General features: G+C 37.4%; 1 protein-coding gene across 1 annotated transcript; it reads right to left on the bottom strand.

Moving 5' to 3' along the window:
* Window positions 1-269: 269 nt before the first annotated feature.
* pak4 (p21 protein (Cdc42/Rac)-activated kinase 4) lies at window positions 270-18752 on the bottom strand. Its single transcript, XM_067364695.1, has 10 exons — window positions 18592-18752; window positions 9153-9374; window positions 8733-8947; window positions 8200-8632; window positions 7500-7958; window positions 7191-7324; window positions 5179-5305; window positions 3717-3842; window positions 3495-3629; window positions 270-3371 (listed from the first exon to the last, which is right to left on the bottom strand). The coding sequence occupies exons 2-10, from the start codon at window positions 9351-9353 to the stop codon at window positions 3216-3218; spliced, it is 1986 nt and encodes a 661-aa protein (XP_067220796.1). The 5' UTR covers window positions 9354-9374; window positions 18592-18752; the 3' UTR covers window positions 270-3215.
* Window positions 18753-18956: the final 204 nt, after the last annotated feature.

Raw genomic sequence — 18956 nt, 5'->3', positions numbered from 1 at the left:
CTCACTGACGTATCAGTATATATAATCTTGAAACACAAAAATTATGTTATTATAGTAATGTTGTAATGGCGTTCATTGACAGTACTTTCCCAGTTAACACCATAATTACCACATAGAAACATATGTATGCTCAATGAACCAACATGATTATGACACATCCTGCAGAAAAATAACAGTTCTGTTCATCTCATGAGTGAAATCAAAAACCAAACACTCCAGCAAAATCATACTACCACATTTGACTCAGAGTGAAATGAAAGAGCCGATAGTTGTTGTTTAAAAGCTGTATTTGGAAGAAAAAAAATCAGTTTTACCACCAGTAAAAATTCACGTTTTAAAGGAAACTCTGACATTGGTTGACCACCAAAAATGACAATATAGAGAACAGAACCAGAATGAACCATGTCACAAAAATGCAGGCCTGTCAGTAGCAGTTCCAAAAGGATGAAGGTGAAGATGATTCTAACACATTAGTCCAAAGTAAGTCCGTCAGGTATGGGGCAACATACATCAAGAATGCCAGTGAGAACACAGTTCATGCTTCTATTTCACCTTCAAAACAATGTTTCTTAAAAACTATCTACATGTTGAAAAAAATCAAAATCAAAAAAGCAGTGCAAGATTAATTAGAAACCTATTAGGCTTAAAATAAGTCATCAGCAGAATATGGCCAATCCATTAGTTTTAATGCAGCGACAATCTGAGATAGAGACAAAGTGATAATACAATGTACCCTTCCATAGAGCATTTGCAGTACTGTTTGTGAGCACCAATTGAGGAACAAAATCAGAAATGTAACACACACAAAAAAAGCAATTACCTTACCACACAAGAGATCATGCTCCCTGGGAATGCATCAGAAAACAGAAGTAATTTCTGGGAGCCATTCAACAAGTTCACTGGATCAATCTTTTGAGACAATCACGCATTATGCCATTTTGCTCACAGTACAGCATTTTCCATTCACACAATCCTATCAAATAAGGCTTGTGGTCAAAGGAGGTATCTTTTACTTTGCAGGTTTATCAAAATATATATATATATATATATAAACACAAATGAATGTGTGGCTGGTCACAAAGCAATGGTGGAGAGTCCACTGCCCAAACACAATGTGTTCATTTTCAGTTCTGCATTAAAGATATTCAATGCATTAAGGCATTTTTTCTTTGTTTGTAGGAATGCTAAACTCATCTGTTGCTTCAGTGCGCCGCAATATTTCACAGATAAACAAAAGCCTACTCTCTCAATTTCATTATTTATTCATCTCTGAATTTACATTTAAATGCTAGTGTACATACTTTGCTCCAATGCCTGATTGTCATCATTTTGTTTCACCTTTCTGAAAAAGTAACACAGCCCAGCGTGTAAAGAAATGTCATTAAAAACTTTTACTGGTGGGAAAAAAAAAAAAAAAAATTCTAATAGTATTTTTATATTAATTATGTCTGTCAATAACTGTCATTAATTTTCTCATACCTTCACATCTACAATTAGAGTTATGGTTGCTGTGTTACAGTTTAGGCCATCAGCAAAAGAAAAGAAAAACTCAATATATACATTAGCTACCGCTTCAGTCTAAGATTAATGTCTATAATTTATCTTGAATTACCAAATGTAACTGTGACCTTGATCTTCACACAAATGTGCATTCACTCGATTCTCTTTAGTGATTCAGCTTGTATTCACGTCGAGTCACTACAACAAATATACATTTTTAAACGCCTTTCAGGTTTTTTTTGTCAGTGTTTCAACCACTTTGGTACTGGATCTTTGTGACTACGCAAAAAAGATACAGTCTTAAAGGGATAGTTCACCCCCCAAAAAATGAAAATTCTTTCATGTCGTTCCAAACCTGTATGACTTACCTTCATTTGTGGAACATAAAAAGATATTTTGAAGAAAAAACTTTTTTGTTGTTTTTTTTGGTGAATAAATGACCATTTTTATTTTTGGGTGAACTATCCCTTTAACGCGATGTGTTGTAGTGTGCTTGGAATATGTTTGGACTAACTTGTATTATAAACTTCCAGTATTTCAAACCATCTTTGGTTGATTCATTACTCTTCTCTAAAATCCTTGAACATGTCATGGCGCTCTTATAACGAAGAGCAGTAGTGTAAATGACTTTAGTGTGTGGGATCAAGCGCGATCTACAGGGTCCACTTCCTTTGAACAAGCTCTCATAAAGTAGAGCATACATAACGCTCAGCTATACATTTGTATAGTCCAACATCTCTCCAACAAAACAAATCTTTCAGAGAAAGGCCGCGATTCCTCAAAGATTTAAGCTACTTAACAGGAGGATTTAAGCGCACATGAAAGGACTCCTGCAGACTGCCCTACATTGAAAAAACAACTTGATCTCCTCAGCTAGTGGCGCGGCGCAGTGGTGAAAGTTTCGGAAGAGAAAAAAAACCTGACACCCAACCCTTCCCCCGCCCCCCTTTATTATATTAAAAAAGTGGAAGAATGAATCGGAAAAGGAGGAAGCTTCATATTGGAGTGCAGCTCAATCTCAGAACAGTGTTTTAAACTATCACACTGCCACTCAAAACACAATAGGAAAACAAAACCGATATAGCTCTCTACGTTCATTAAAACAAAATTAAAAACAGTCTGAAACAAAACACCTCCAGTGTTTACCATTGCTTAGTGTTGTAACAGGAGCCTAGAGTTTTTTTTTTTTTTTTTTTTTTAAAGTAAAAGGTTTTCTTCAGTAGTTGTTTTCCTGTTTAGATGGATTAATGAGTAGTGTGGTCCTGGTGCAAAAGATGAAGTGCAGGAAAAAAAAGCTTGAGGTTTGGAACAAATCCATCAAATTGTTGCTTTACATTGAGGGCAGTTTAGAATCTCCAAGTGGTTCATTTTCATAATGTCTAAACCTCCTTAACTCAGTTCACACAAAAGCAGTCTTAGAGGTCAAGCACAAAACCACTGAGAACACATGTTCTGGTGTTTCTGAATTAGCCAGAGAGGAAAACCTCTTCGAGCGGAACACTGTGAAGGATCTAATCATGTCTATTTCATGTCACCAAATGTGGTGTATTCTATTAGTGTAATAAAAACAGTGGTAAAAATGTTTGTTTCAAAAAGGCCTCTCAAGGTTCATAGCATCAATGGCCTTTTCTCCAAAAATTCTTGACCTGTACAATCATTTCAGATGTTTTAAGTGTGCATCTGGGTCTTTTCAGATCCCGCCCCGATTTCTCTTCTCATCTCATGCGGTTTTGTCTCATGAGGGGAACAATGCAAGAGGGAGGGCCTGCTTTACTCAGGAAGGGATGCTTTAGCAACTCTTGAGCTGTGGCCCTCTGGGCAGGATCTCGCACAAGCATCCTGTCCAAGAATCCTTTGAGAAGTGGCGAGACCTATAGACACAGAACAACATTGTAAGAGGAAGTGCCGGACGTGCTTAATCGGGTCAGTTCACACTGGTTTAAACATTAATGCGTTTTTCTCCTTCATGGTTAAGCAAGAGGTTACAGGTCTACCTTGTGGAGGTTTTTAAGCTTGGGTGGCAAATTGTCTCGGATCATCTTCATAGCCTTGAGAGGAGGCTCATTGAAGTATGGCGGCTCTCCATCCACCATTTCAATCACCATAATGCCAAGTGACCAAATATCCACCTGTGGAAACAGTTTTGTTTGTATAAGCTGCGGTGCTGTCAGCAGTAATGCAACATAATATGAAAAGTAAAGGGGAATGGGACTTGCCTCTGGTCCATATGGGAGTCTTGAGATGAGCTCAGGGGCCATCCAATAGGGCGTTCCTACAAGAGACTTCCTGCGCTGCACCTCTTTAGAGACCTGGGCACAAAAGCCAAAGTCTGACAGCTTCACCTGCAAATGAGAACAGGGAGAAAACCAAAAGAAAAAGAGGAAGTTATATTACTTGACAAAATAAATAGAAGCTTCTATTTTGGCTCGCTTCTTCTTTGGGTTGAGACTGCATTATTTTTTTAATGCATTTACAGCTTATTGTGTCTGAGCAAAACTTGTTGGTGTCATGGCAACAGTAATCAACACATGTCAGTCGTCCACCAATAACATGAAATTTTATGATTCTCCACGTCAATTGATACTACAGCAAAAACTACACAATTTGCTTGCAGAGCTAGTACACAAGCGCAAGTACGCATGCGAGAGTCTGAAAGCAGCCATCAGTCAGATCACTGTCGAATTGAGTCAGAGCTTGTTATTTCTTTACATTTTACTATAATTTGTGTGCCAAACTATGTTTCATATTCTTAGTGCATATATATCATATTTATAAACGTGTGAATAATCATCCATTGGTGGCTTCATTTTAATTCCCATCAAATGCTCTAAAAAAATTCACTGTTACATAAAATGTTACACCTCAAATGAGCATGTGAAAATGAAAAAAGCCCCGTTTGCATCAGAAATAATTGCTTAATGTATCTTTAAAGAAGCTTTTAAAATTTTCTGTGAAAGCTTCTGCAATACTTGCTTGACTAACTATGCTAGAAGTTATGCCCTCTGTTATGCAGCATGAGAAGCAGAGTCAGACACATGCAAGAGGAAATGAAACATGTAAGGTCAAACACACATACATAGACAATCAGCCACTGCCGAGAAACAGCTGAGGGTGGCTTTTAGAACTTCCGCCTATTTTACCCACAGACACAATGAAACACAGACCCTGCTTAACAAACCACTATTTCAGAACCATCAAAAGGAAGATCTGGGTTTGGTATCATGGCCGGAAATTGCAAAAATATTATTCTGTGAATGCATTGACAAGAATGTAGCTACAAAAATGTAGCTGTTTGAGGTCTCTTAAATAAATAAATTATGGTAAAATTCTTGAGGTTTTTGTACTTGGTCAACAATTTAATTCTGATTTAGTTCACTCCTGAATTAATGGCACATTCAGATCCTGTCAGATGTTCAACACAAGAAGAGACATGCTGGTCTTTGAATACAAAAGAACAGGTCTGTCAAAAACCTGTTTAAGCATCAACACTGAGGTTCTCAGAAAACACCACCACAATGACAGAAAGTAGGGCAGTTTTCTGATATCATTACACAAGTCAAAACATGTCACGTAAGGCTTCAGCTCATCTACCCTACTGCAGACAGTAGGGCTAAAGAACTGGTTATCATCTGACATAGTTGAAGAAGACTTTTTATTGAAGAGCAGTGAGGGACTTACCCTGCCGTCATGGGTGAGAAGAATAGAATCACTCTTAATGTCTCTGTGAATGACTCCCTGGGAGTGAAGGACCGAAAGCGCTTTCAGAACTGACAGACAAACTGTGGCGATCTGCTCCTCATTCATCCTGAAAACAGTCAAACAACATAACTGAAATGTTAGACATTGAATGAAATCTTTAAAGCCGATAAAATGATCACATACAGACTGAATGGCATGCCACACTGGACTGCTGTGATACCCTGCCACCTAGTGGTACTGCACTTTTGCTCAGTAATGGGTGAATGGGCTAAAAATGTGCATATAAAATTTTCAAATATGAAATGCATTATAATAGCTTTATTCAAAAATGTATACTATATTTAAATGTTTTTCTGTCGCAAAGACAACAGAATGATTTATTTCCTAAATATTTGTGGTATTTCTCTTACTTTACCATATTTTCATTTTGGTGGCTTAATAGACATGATGCAATAAAATAAGGCAATTTATTAAAAAAAAAAATAAAATAAAAAAAAAGCAAAGCTGAAAATACAACAATTATTTTAAACAATCTGAAAATACAGGAAAAAAAAAAAAACAGAATAAAAAAGCAAAGACATTAAAAACTAATAGAACCATGAATTATTTGGTACCACTTCACAATAAGGTTTCATTAGTTAACATTAGTTATATACATTGTGTTAAAAATGTACAAAAATTATATAATGAGAATATACAACATGAATCTATTTTCCAAACCGTGTTTTTGTCTTATCCTGAATCATTATGGTACACTTGTAATAAGTGTTTATAATTTGACTATTTCAGACCAGACTGGTAGGACACGCTGCAGAGTATCACAGTAACTGTGTGACTCGCCATAGACTTACATTGAGAAAAGTAGCTCCGGCTAGAATGTTCCTCCGCAAGACGTGTGCAGTTCTGTTTATTAACCGCTAGAGGGCCAAAAAACGCGGACAGCAGCTTTAAAGGTGGGGTAAGTAGTTTTCAAGAACAAGTTATTCGGGCCGACAACAACAACAAACGTGTAACCAATCAGCATTAGGGGGCATATGATGGTAGAGAAACAGAACGAGCAAGAGGAAGATTTGTGTTACAAAAAATAATAATAATTTAAAAATTAAAAAAAAAAAAAAAAAAAAAAAAATGCAGAAAGAGATTTGATGAGACAATACAAAAGAGCTCAAAAGAATATCACTGGAAGTGCTTTCGGACCCACGTTAATATTAGAAAAGCTTTCCAGCGCTGGAGAGAGCTAAGCGGGAAGGCCTGAAAACAGATGCGGAGGCTGATTTGATTGTCATTGATTGTCTGGAGCTGCGGTACTGTATTTTTTGTGCAGCTGTGATAAACAGACATCCACTCGCGTGTGTAACAGTGGCCAGCTAGTGAGAGTTGCGTTGGTAAACCACTGCGCACTGACGACCGCTAGAGAATGCAGTGTTTAACGTCATTCTTAGTGCTCTCGCCTCGCCTGCCAGCAGCGATCGGGGGTCGACTGACTCAGAGCAGGGTGGTTAGGATTGGAGGGTGAGTTTTGGAGGCGGAGCAATGAAGAGAGGGGTGGGTTTGTTTGAGTTGATTTCAAACATCAACAATGTCCAACAGCATTTTTGAAAAACAACTTACCCCACCTTTAACTACTTTAGTTAAAATGGACAGGATGAACAATACTTCTGCAGCATTTATTAATCTTAGTTAATGTTAATTTCAACATTTACTAATGTATTATTAAAATCAAATTTTGGTAAATGCACTGTGAACTAACAAGAACAAACAATAAACCACAGTATTGTTATTAACTTACATTAGCAAAGATTAATAAACACTAGCAAATGTATTGCTGGTTGTTAGTTCATCTTAGTTAATATATTAACTAATGTTAATGTATGAGACCTTATTGTAAAGTGTTACCTATTATTTTAAACAGAATTTGAAAGTGAAATCTACATGTGGTTAAGTGCATAACTGAAAAACAATTAGTGATTGGACTTCTGAGGAATACTTGCCTGGTATGTGTGACGATGTCAGTCAAAGCTCCACCCTCAAGGAACTCCATGACAACCCAGAGTTCATCGCCCACTAAGTAACTGTTGTACATCTCCACCACGTTCTCATGGTGATAGTCCCGCATGATCACCACCTTAGAAACAGGAAACAAAGACAGTTTCCATTTAAACATCTAATTAAGTGGCTAAGAAAAGAAACGGAGGAAAATCAACTAGCAATAATCATTTTTAAAATGTCTTCATGTACAATCTACAGACAGCGTTTACTGAAGAAAAATGTTCAGCTCCCATGTGCTGAATATCACTCACCTCGTTAAACAGCAATTCTCTTCGCTGCTGTTTTCGCAGATCCATCTTCTTCACAGCCACCAGCTTGCCTGTTGTCTTCACTGTAGCGATACAAACAATGCCAGTGGAACCTTCCCCGATCTTGATGTAGTGGTCTAGATAAGTGCGTGGGTCCCCGGGGTCGACCACCATCTGTAGAGCAGCACGGAACTGTTCGTGGGAGACCCGCTGTGGCTCCCTCTGAGGTGAGCGAGTCTGCTGTGGTGGTGCAGCCGGGGCTGATGGTTTTGGTGCTGGGGGTATCTGCTGGTTGGGAAGAGGCTCGTGGCCCAATGCTGGTTGTGAGGCGTGATGCTGGGGCTCGGCTCTGTGCGCCCCCTGAGAAGAAGTTTTACTGCTGCCGCTGCTGCCACCCCGGACTGCCCCAGTAGAGGGGCCGTTGTGGTGGGAAGGCTCATGAGATTTTGCTGGTTTTAAATCCTGCATAAAATGGATAAATGAGAATTAATATAGACATTTTTCGATACTGAAATATCTGAAATGACTCCAATACTCCTTTTCTACAGCATTGATACACCAATACCGGTTTGGCACACATCTGCCTCCTCTCACTCGCTCATCTCATTCGCTCCGGGTGAATAGTATCATTTAAAAAATAAAAATAGAAGCAGCATACCTATTCTAGAAACACAGTAGTATATTTAATTTGATTTCTGCGTACCTGACCGCTGGGGCTTCTTCCAGAGTCACTTTCGGCACGTGGGTATGTGTTGAAAGGTCGGCCAGTCTGCTGTGCGGTCTTTATTACTCCCTCTGTAACAGGCAGGTTAGGGGTGCGGATATTTGGCCCAGACAGTGGTCTCTTCTCACGGGGTGACTGTGGGCTGCTGTCCCTTCCAGTGTAGCTGGATTTGGGCCTTTTATCGTTGGCCCCCTCTCTCCTTACTACCTGATCATGATAATCACGTGGCTCTCTGTCTCGCTCTCTGTGCTGGGGCGGTGCGGCTGGGCCTCCTATCCAGTTGGGCTCTGTGTGTCTGCTGGGCTCCTGACCACGAGGCTGCTGGTGAGGTCGGTTGTCCTCTCTGGATGAACGGGCTGGCCGCTGAGACTGTCTGGGGTCAGCACCTGGGTGCTCCTGACGCGGTTTTTCCCTACATAGACAAAAAAAAAAACAGCCTCACTGTCAATATTATCATTGTAGTCACTGGAAACCGAAAATTTAATTTGGAGTAGGAGATGTCATTTGAGCACCTCTCTTTGCTGTCTCCATAGCGATCAGGATGTCTGTATTGGAGGTGTTCTCCGTTCTCATGGCCCCCTCCTGATGATCCGGAGTCTCTGCGTGGCTGTGGTGGTGGGCTGCCTCTCCGCAAGGAGTTTGAGCGGATCACAGACATGGTCTCAAACTCATCCAGGAGCCACGTGAGAGAGCCATCGTCACCGATCTTACGACCCCGCACGATTGCCTGTGCAATACAAACAGGTTATTTATGGTGGATAGATAAGAGGGAAAAGGACAAAAGAAATAGATACCTGATGTTATTGCATTGGACTACAATTTACTGACTTTACCAGAGTAACAACATCCCAAAATATTTGATACTTTTTTTACGATTGTAACACAAATCAAAACCTAAACCAACACACACAAGCAAACTCCCTCCCTCTGACCTTGCGTGGCTCTACAGTAGTGATGACTGTGGCGTCGATGAAGGGTTTGGGCCTCTTGGCCGTGTCCTCGATGAGGCTCTGCCATTGGCGCGGAAGCCCCACAAACTTCTGCTCCTGCTCATCAAAATCAGTGTGGACACGATGCTCAAAGTTGGAGGGTGCCGAGATCTGGACACGTTGCTTTTTTTTCTTGCTGAACATGGCTGCAGCAGAGCATCAGACCTAGAAGCAGGGCAAAACAAAAATAATTATTTTTGTTTATATTTTAGTGTATATTTCATCAAAAAAACAGTAGTGTACTGTACATAGGAAGAAATTAGCAATTAAACAGAGAAATGAATCAGAGGATGAGTTAAGGCTATTATTAAATGTTTACATCAATGAATAATGTATTGAAATTAACATGATGGTTTCACACCTTATAAGCCCTGACAAAGACAATTATCAAATTCACAACCAAGCTTTATTATTAGCAATTAACACTTTGCCCTGTTCATTCACAAAACATGAGAGAGACACACAGTCAGCTGTTCAATTTAAAATGTCAGCTCTCTCACTTCACCTTTTCTGAGCATTTAAACAAAAGTCTCTTTATCCAGTACAAAACAAAGCAGTCCAGCTTTCCATGCTTTCCCTTTTCTCTGCATTTGCCCTGCCCATTCTCTCCATGGGTATCAAAGACACTCCCAAAATCCAAATACTGGACTCTGATATGATTGGGCCGAAACCCCCTCCCACACCTGACAGGCTGAGCCTGGGAACACTCAGCTGCTTCCTGGGACGTTGCAGCAGCAAGAGGCATTTTTCAAAAGTGTGAAGCATTTGAAGTGTAACCTGATCTTTTGGGACGATGTCAGCTGGGGCATGAGGTCACACCTTCAGGAGTCTTGGAATCCATGTGAATGTTTAATGAAGTGCTGGTTTCCAACATTGAGAGTAATGAAAACATTCAGAGCAAGTGAAGTACTCAGAAGTTGCAGAACTGGAAAATATTCAAAATAGCTTCCGGAAACAGTCTGCACAAACACTGCAGAGGAAACATCAGTTTACAACATAGTGATGAGCAGCCATAACTCATTTGACATTCTGATGAGCAACTACTTCCACAAAGGACTGTGCTAAAGGAGCTATGTGTCACTCATGCTATAGTTTCTTACTGTGCACCAGTTGCCAAAATGTACCCTGGAGCAAGCTAGCACTGAGGGGCCTTTTAAGGCCACAACAGGTGCATTTACATAGAGCATTGTATTCAGATTCCTATCGTTTTAAAAGTCCAATCCGACTGAAAATGCTCCATGTAAACACCTCAATCAGAATAATAATAAAAAAATTAAAAAAACACCCAAACTGGTTGAAATTTCAATCAAGAGGGGTGGGATTATCCTTTTCTAATCCATTTGAGTCACATGTAAACACTTGATGGGACTGAAAACTGAAACTGGAAAGTTGTGTGCATGTGTAATGATGTAGAACTGGCGAAATGATGTATGTCGTGTCATTCTAAGATTCTCTTGAAGTAGTTCAAGACAACGTTGTCCCATTTCGTCCGACTCTCATCTGCAGGCATCTTGTTTTGGGCGCAGGAATGGGCGTTTTTACTGCTTGAATAAACATCATGGCACAAAGCTGTGTGCTCGTCGTCTCCTAACTAGGGTCGTAAAAATTACCGACTTTGGAAATGAAATTGTAAAAATGTGATTTACACAGAAATGCTACAAGGTGTATATCTGCTGATAGATGCCTGCTTTAAAACGTTTTCAAAAACATGTTTTTGAAATTTTAATCATTGTAGCCAATCACAGACATATCTGTTGTGTGTGTGAACACAATGGCCAATCAGTGGCATTTAAGAATCCGCTCAACAGCGCTCAAAATGCTAGGGAAAAATGTTGGTATCGTCACATTTTTACAATTTCATTAACAACTTGGTGACAAAGTCAGTAATTTTGACAACCCTACTCCTAATTAGGAATTGAAATTGAAATTGATAAATATTAAGTCTGCTTTTTGAAACAAAGAAAATTAAGATGGTTAGCATGTGACAACAGCGGCAAACTCTGTATATTTGTGCAGTGTGCGCATGTCAAAAGATTAAATCCGATTTGAAGCTTGTAACATAAAACATGCACATCAACCCGGTCACTTTATTTAGTGTTCATGTAAACACTAATGATTGTGATTGAATGACAAAAAGTGTCCATGGAAAATGTGGCTAATGATGAACGTGCTCGATCCTGATAGTGAATGCTGATAGGAGAGAGGGAACAAAAATGAGCGAGCAAATTCAGAAACTGGTGTCTGAATGACTGAATGAATACTGTGAGCCACAGTCTTATTATTATAATAACCTTACTATGAAAAATGCAAATTGTCAGCTTTGTGGTTGCATGGATGGTATCACAGCATAATTCGTCGTACTGTTATGTTGAGAAATAGATTCAGAATTCTCTTATTATCACCATTCTGATAAAAAAAAAAATATATAGCTAAAAGGGAAATTATGTCAAATATTATTACAATTTAAAATACATTTTCTATTTTAATATATTTCAAAATGTAATTCATTCCTGTGATGGCAAAGCTTCATTTTTTTTATATATATATATAAATATATATATATATATATATATATATATATATATATATATATATATATTTTACTGATTATTTTTGTGTAAAATGTAATTTAAGGATTCTTAGATGAATAGAAAGTTAAAAAACAAACAGCATTTATTTGAAACAGAAATCTTTTGCAACATGTCTTTACTGTCACTTTTGATCAGTCTTTGCTGAATAAAATTATCTTACACAGTAGCATATGAACAAGCAGGGAGTTAATTTATTTATTTTTTTTATATTGAAAAATCTCTCCTATTCAAACCTTGTAGCATTTCTGTGTATTGACTGCCAGACAACTATGTTAACTAGAGATAATAACAGAGTATACAAATCATGAAGCAAATGACTTAACAATAATGTTACAAAAGTAAATGAGTGAGTCAAGAAAGAAAAAAAAAAAAAACATTTGCATAAATCTGAGCTGGCAAACCTTTGTAATGTACAACACTCAATAATACAGTGTCAATATTCTAAGGAAAAAGAAAGTGAATGCTAAACCCAGCTTACCATTACATGCAACACAGAAAAACTGAGGCTGTTAACTTGCACCTGTGAGAATGTTTATTTGGAACAGGTGAGGATCGAACATGAGTGGCAGGAGCAGGTTCTCCAGCAGAGATCTACAGCTGCTTCACACGCATACAGAAATACAAATGCGTGTGAATGAATCACTTTTCCACAAACACTTCCTGTTCTATGACCATCAGTGGCATCAGCCCACAAAAGGTTTGAAATGTTTACAAAAGAGCACTAAAAAACTAATCAATCAGCCTTTGTGTCTGACATCAAAAAGTGTAAAGCAGTTAAACTCGAACAGTCAAACACTTCCTGGTTGAGTCTGGCATTCCAGCCACATACCATTATGCACTGGTGAACAGTGAGAAAGACGTCTCTGTGGTCAACGCTGTTGAGATGGGCCCTGGCCAGGCAGACTGTCTCTGCGGATTGGCTTTTAATAAGCAGAGACACTGACCCCCTAAAAACAGCCTAAACCATTCAAGTCGACAGATATTTTTGCAAAAGTTTGTACGTGTAGCTTAGCAGAAAACAGGCCTGCAGTGTTTGTTTTTACAAGCCTAGTACAGAACACTGCAAATACAGCTTGACCTTGGAACTAGTAACTCTGTCATTAGAGGTCTTCTTATCAGACCAACCCAGTGTTTACAGAGCCTGCTGCTTCTGTACACTAAAATGCTGTGATTAAAATAAGAAGAGAAAAGTAATGCAATGTTGCTTGGTTTAGACAAAGTTTCCCCCCAAACAAACTTTTTCCAGACAAAAACTTCATTTTGCAACTAGTGGTCTCAGAAAGTAACAGTCGTCACTTTGAATAGACATGGATCTTTTTTTAAAAAAATCCACAGGCCATTCATCAGAAACAAAACAGAGTCTCCTTTTGAATATTCCAGGTAATGCATGTATAATGCAACAAAAACAACAGCGCTTTTCTTGTCAGCCAACAACTGTTATTTGTTATTTAGTCATTGTGTAACACTAAAAGCAGTAGCCTAACTCCAATGTGATAATGCCCCACAATGCTTTGCATGTGCTACATACACAAAGTCTTTATGTGCACTTGACTGCAGGTCAGATTTCTAATGGAACGGATTACACATCATCTCACCAAAGACAACAGTACAGTGTTCAGTGCAGCGACTCCCGAAACACACGTGCAAGTTGGACAGTGGCATCACTTTGCAGCTGATGGGTAATTAGGTAATGCACTACTGAACTTACATTGAGGCTCAGGCTACAACAACAGATTCAACTCAGTTACGGAGAATCCTTGATCATTTTATCCATGGAATACTAACCAAAATGAAATACTAAGCATGTCGAAAATGCTATAATTTAACACATTAGAAAATATTGTTGCTTTCCTACAGTGTAAAACTGAACTCTCTTATCCATTGTCATATAAAACAACAGCAAAGCTTTCTACATACACCCAAAAGCTCAAACAAAGGCCCTTATTTCACCTTGTGTAAAGATGCATTTTGGGCGATCAGTAGGCCTGTCATGATAGTTGATATATCGACTTATCGCACGATATATGGACATGACCTTGCCAATTTTTGGTGACGCGATATATATCCTATTATGTTTACACAAAAATAAACGTCACCGACATTTTGCCGATCGTGCTGCCTTCGTCAGCTATCCGAGGCGAAAGCATTCTCGTGTGATCGTGTTGGCTCCTTCATACAGAGCTGACATCGACAGGTGGATCCACCATTCGAGTCGATAAGTGTTTTCTTGATAGTTTGGAAGAATAAGTGAAAATGCAATCAGTTTCCGCAATCCACTGGTGCAAATATAAACACGACAGCAAGAAATGGTGCATGCTCACAGCTGGTTTCACACAGGACTTTTTGAGCTTGTCCACTTTCGACCACTTTCATAGGTAGTTGAAAAGGCATGACTTTCACAGTGTAGACGCCAATGTTGCTGAATGTGTTCAAACAGCCACTAAAAGACCTACAGCACTAATGCATAAATTATGGAAAGCACGCTAGCCAGACAGGATTTAAACTTTGTTGGCTGAAGATGAAAAACATACAAAGCACAATGTTCTCTCACCACCGTTCCTGATTTCTAACACACACTCACTGCATTCGGCCGGTTTTGCAGCGGTCAGAGCAGAAACGAGAGCTAATGCTCTCTGAATGTTTTTCTGTTATCTCCGGGCGCGTTCATATTTAAATTGCACAAGCTTATTTTGTCCAGATGAAAAGATCTGAAAAAACCATTACATTTACCTGCCCTAAACTCTCTTCTCGAAGAAATCAGGACAGAAGTGGTTGAAAGTGAACAAAAGAGACTGATTAAAATACCTAAATGGGTATGTGTCTTCCTCGTCCACCTGTGATCCGATCGACCAAAGCGCATCTTAATACCAGGTGAAAACAGGGCCAAAGTGAGACGGGAACTGATACGTTATTAAAAGGTTTTGGTGATAGCATAATAATATTTATACACTATATATATATATATATATATATATATATATATATATATATATATATATATATATATATATATATATACACACACATATATATACACACATATACATATATAACCATTCAAAGGTTTGAGGTCAGTCAGATTTTTTTTTTATACTTTTATTCGGCAAAGAAGAATTCAATTTATTAAATTGATCAAAAGGTAAAGTAAAACACTTTTATAATGTTATAACCGATTCCTTTTCAAAAATGCTATTTGTTTGAACTTTCTGATTCTTCAACGTTTTGTTTAAGAAACCTGACCAAAAAAAAAAAAAAAATCCATAAAAATAAACATATTAAGCAGCACAACTGTTTTCAACATTGACAATACATTTTTTTTTTCTTGAGCAGAAATTAACATATTAGAATGATTTCTGAAGGATCCTGTGACACTAAAGACTGGAATAATGGCCACTAAAATGGACGCGAATACATTATATTTTAAAATCGAGCTGTGGAATATAATAGTTTTTACGACGCAAGGCATGTGAAGATTCACACCTCTAAATCAAAATAAAAAAGTTGTTTTAAATTGTAATAATTTTTCATAATATTACTGTTTTTGCTGTATTTTTGATCAAATAAATGCAGCCTTGGTGAGTGTAAGAGACTTCTATCAAAACTTACCGACAGGAATCTTTTGAATGGTAATGTATATTTGTTTTCCCGAGATAATTCAGTCAAATACCAGAATATTAACTACTAGAAAAAGAAAAATATTCTTTGAAAAAACACTTTTGTAATACTGTCTCAAAGCAGCAGAAATAGAACAATAATGCCTATTGGAAAAAATCAGTACTGGTCGGAGGAAAAAAAAAAAAAAAAAAAACTTCAATCACTTGTGACAAGGTAATGTCCAGATAGCAATTTCAATGGGGCAGACAGAAAACCAAGAAACCGAAAAACTGCCTCTCGAGCCAGAAGAAAAGTCAGTATCATAAAATCAGATTCATTTGGAAATCAAGTCAATGTCAATGATAAGCAACACAATGAGTAAACTAAATGTTTAAAGCTGTACCAAATAAGCAGAATACAACATTTAACACAACACTTTTGCTCATTCACTTCTAAATTAAATAATAAACATGAAATACTAAAACACTGCTTTTGAAAGACAAAGTCAAACGCTGGGCTAAAGTAAGCAGTAGCATGGGAGATTGCACATTATGAGTGACCCTGTCCGGCACTGAAGTATTTAAAGAATGTTTGGAGTGCCCGGTACAGACTGCACCCCTGACTGAATCTCCCATCACACCTCCTCGAAGCAGACATATCATTCCGTACAAACTCACAGCTGCTGGAAACAAGTAAAGGAGCAAAGAAAGTGAAACTGCAACCAACAAAAACATAGGAAGGTAAGAGAAAGGTACAAGAGATACTGGATGACAACCCCATTACCTATTGAGTAACATGTGAGAGTGATTTATCCCTCATTATAGTAGTTTACCATCAAAGATAAAGGCAGCATTCCAATTAGATTTCATGCTGCACACATAATTATGAAAGCACAGATAAACAAAACTAAAAGTGATGTCTGCTTGAACTATGAGTCAGTGAAGAGCACAATTTACCCGATAAAGCCTATTTTATCATACTTGATGTGAATTTCTAAGGCCTCCAAATTATCAACACAATCAAAACGTTTCTGAAAAACCTGTTGTACACAATCTACTACATGCCTTCTGCCCTGTGATTGAAAGTTAATACTTTTTAGCAAGTCAAATCCTTTTATAATGGTAAAAATGTCTACCTTCAGTTCGTGGTACTTATTGTGAAATATTTAATGATTTTTATAAAGTAAACATAAAAATATTGTTAGATATGCGTCAAGAGAAATGCATTATATGTTCTGCCCCCACAATAAAAACTACAGAGCTTTGAACATAAAACTAAGCATTTAAATATTTTTCTTATTAGGACAAAGTATTATTGGGAGATATAAAGTGAATGACTGTTATTTATATGCATTTTATATTTATTCATGATTTAATGCCATATTAGCAGCAATGACTATATTCCTGGCAATATTAACAGTATTCTTTAAAAAAAAATCATTAAAATATCATTTAAATACATTGCTTACAATAATAATAATAATAATAATAATAATAAAAAAATCTTAAGAAGCAATCAATATACAAAAACATAAGTAATAACAACAATAGCAATGATAAATGTCAAAGAATCTTTCAATTTAATTTGTGATAAAAAAATTCTTCCAGGAGAGTCAATTTCAAAAATGTCCCTTAATATATTTTCTGAATGAAAAAAATTGTCTAATATCATTTAAAAATAGACAGACATTCTATTAAAATATGTTTTACACTTAAGAAATTCTTACTCAAGTCACACGTTTCTCAAGACTCACTATGAATGAGCGAGTCTTAAATGACCAATTCGATATTGTGTAGACACAACATGGTCATGTCTAAATCAATAAATCAATCTCTTGATTTATTACTGGATTCACCTCATACAGTTTGTTATATACACACACATTCATTCCATTCTATTTTACATACATTTTAAATGTAGAGCTTCAATATGGGTTCATATGCATTTTATACAAATAGTCTGCTGTACTGTTATAAAGACTAAAAAGGGAATATAAAGGGAAGCTATCAGAATTTCATCTTTTCAGACATATAAATAACATCTGCACCAAATTGCAATTTTTTTTTCTCAGTTTGGACCTCTGAATATTTTTTATTTATTTATTTATTTTTAGGTGTGAGAGCTCCATATTATAACTATATCATACTATATGGTCTATAAAAGCCTGATATTATGCAAAATAAAAAACAAGCGCAAAATCAGGGTTTATTTTGTCTAAACTGTTACATTAAAAAACAATAAGGTCAAACAAGCTGACTTGCTCTGAATATGTTGATGAATGATTAAACAATTGCTTTACACCACTTAAAAAAATGAAGTTCTCTTTTAAACGATGTAAACAATTACTCTCATGATGCGATACATAACACTAAGTCAACCACCAAAGGTCTCTAGAATCAACTTGGCTCACCACGATGCTTTTAAGAAAAGCATCCCAGAAACGATACTGCAGGTGCAACCATACACTCCCCACTCAAAACCATCGATACCAGACATTACATGACTCGATATTCACAATTTGCTTTAATTTACATACGGAAGAAACGGTGGGTGATAAATGTACTGTGAACTTTGACAGTAATCATATTATATTTTATGTAAAAACAAACAAATAGCTTAGTTACTGTATGGACAGTGTCAGCATCACACTTTCCTATCAGACACGTGAAAAAAAAAAATCGCTCTATTTCAGGGATTAACAAGCAAGTCTAATTCATTTGAATCATTTGTGTTATTTAATTACTGTATTATGTCACTAGCCGCTCCACCAGAAACACTTCAGTCAAACTTTCAAGTAGTTATAGGCGCCTTCTGACACCGATATAACGAATAATTCATCCTTTCCAGATAGCATTTCAGGAGCAGCTCACAAATCTATCTCTTGGTTCGAGTCTTGGGTGAAAAGAAGGACTGGAATGATGGCAATATTTGCAAACTACTGTAAATCATTCTCAATCTTAAACTATAAACACTTCAGTCACTTCAGTGGCATTACAAACACAGTTACTTCCCGGTTAGTATCTTTTGTGACTTAAATGAATGTTTTGACACCAAGCTACACTGCTAGCAGTGAGGAATTAGCTAAATTAGCACGACGAACAAAACTCACCGAAACTACAGGCTGACACACAAAACAAACTGCGATGGCACACAAACAACTCGCGTTTGTAACACAGATCACGTTTAAAAAGTCCTACCTGTAGTGAGAAGAGTGTTCGCTGAAAAATAAACTTCATATGGTCGGTGAAGTTTCTTGAGTGTAAAGTTAGCTTAAGCGGGCTAAGTGCGCGTATCAGTCTCACAGAAACCCTCGCGAGCGCGCTGCTCGTGCTCTCTGCGCCATATTCACGCTGAAGCTTCATCCGGGGAACTGACCGATGCGCGCTGGCTCCAGCATGCCGCGCTCACACAGCAGAACATTTTCATGTATGTGTAATTTATATTACTTTGTTTTGTTAGTAAAAAAGCCTGCTATGATTGTAAGTGTAATAATTATGAAATTAACAAGAAATAAAAATATTTACGGTCAAAAAGTGCACAGAGTAATACAATAATTAAATAT

This window comes from Chanodichthys erythropterus, chromosome 17 (genome assembly GCF_024489055.1).
Source record: "Chanodichthys erythropterus isolate Z2021 chromosome 17, ASM2448905v1, whole genome shotgun sequence".
In the NCBI taxonomy this organism is placed as follows: Eukaryota; Metazoa; Chordata; class Actinopteri; order Cypriniformes; family Xenocyprididae; genus Chanodichthys; species Chanodichthys erythropterus.
The sequence above is the reverse complement of the archived record's forward strand: the minus strand, read 5'-3'. Positions and strand labels throughout refer to the sequence as shown.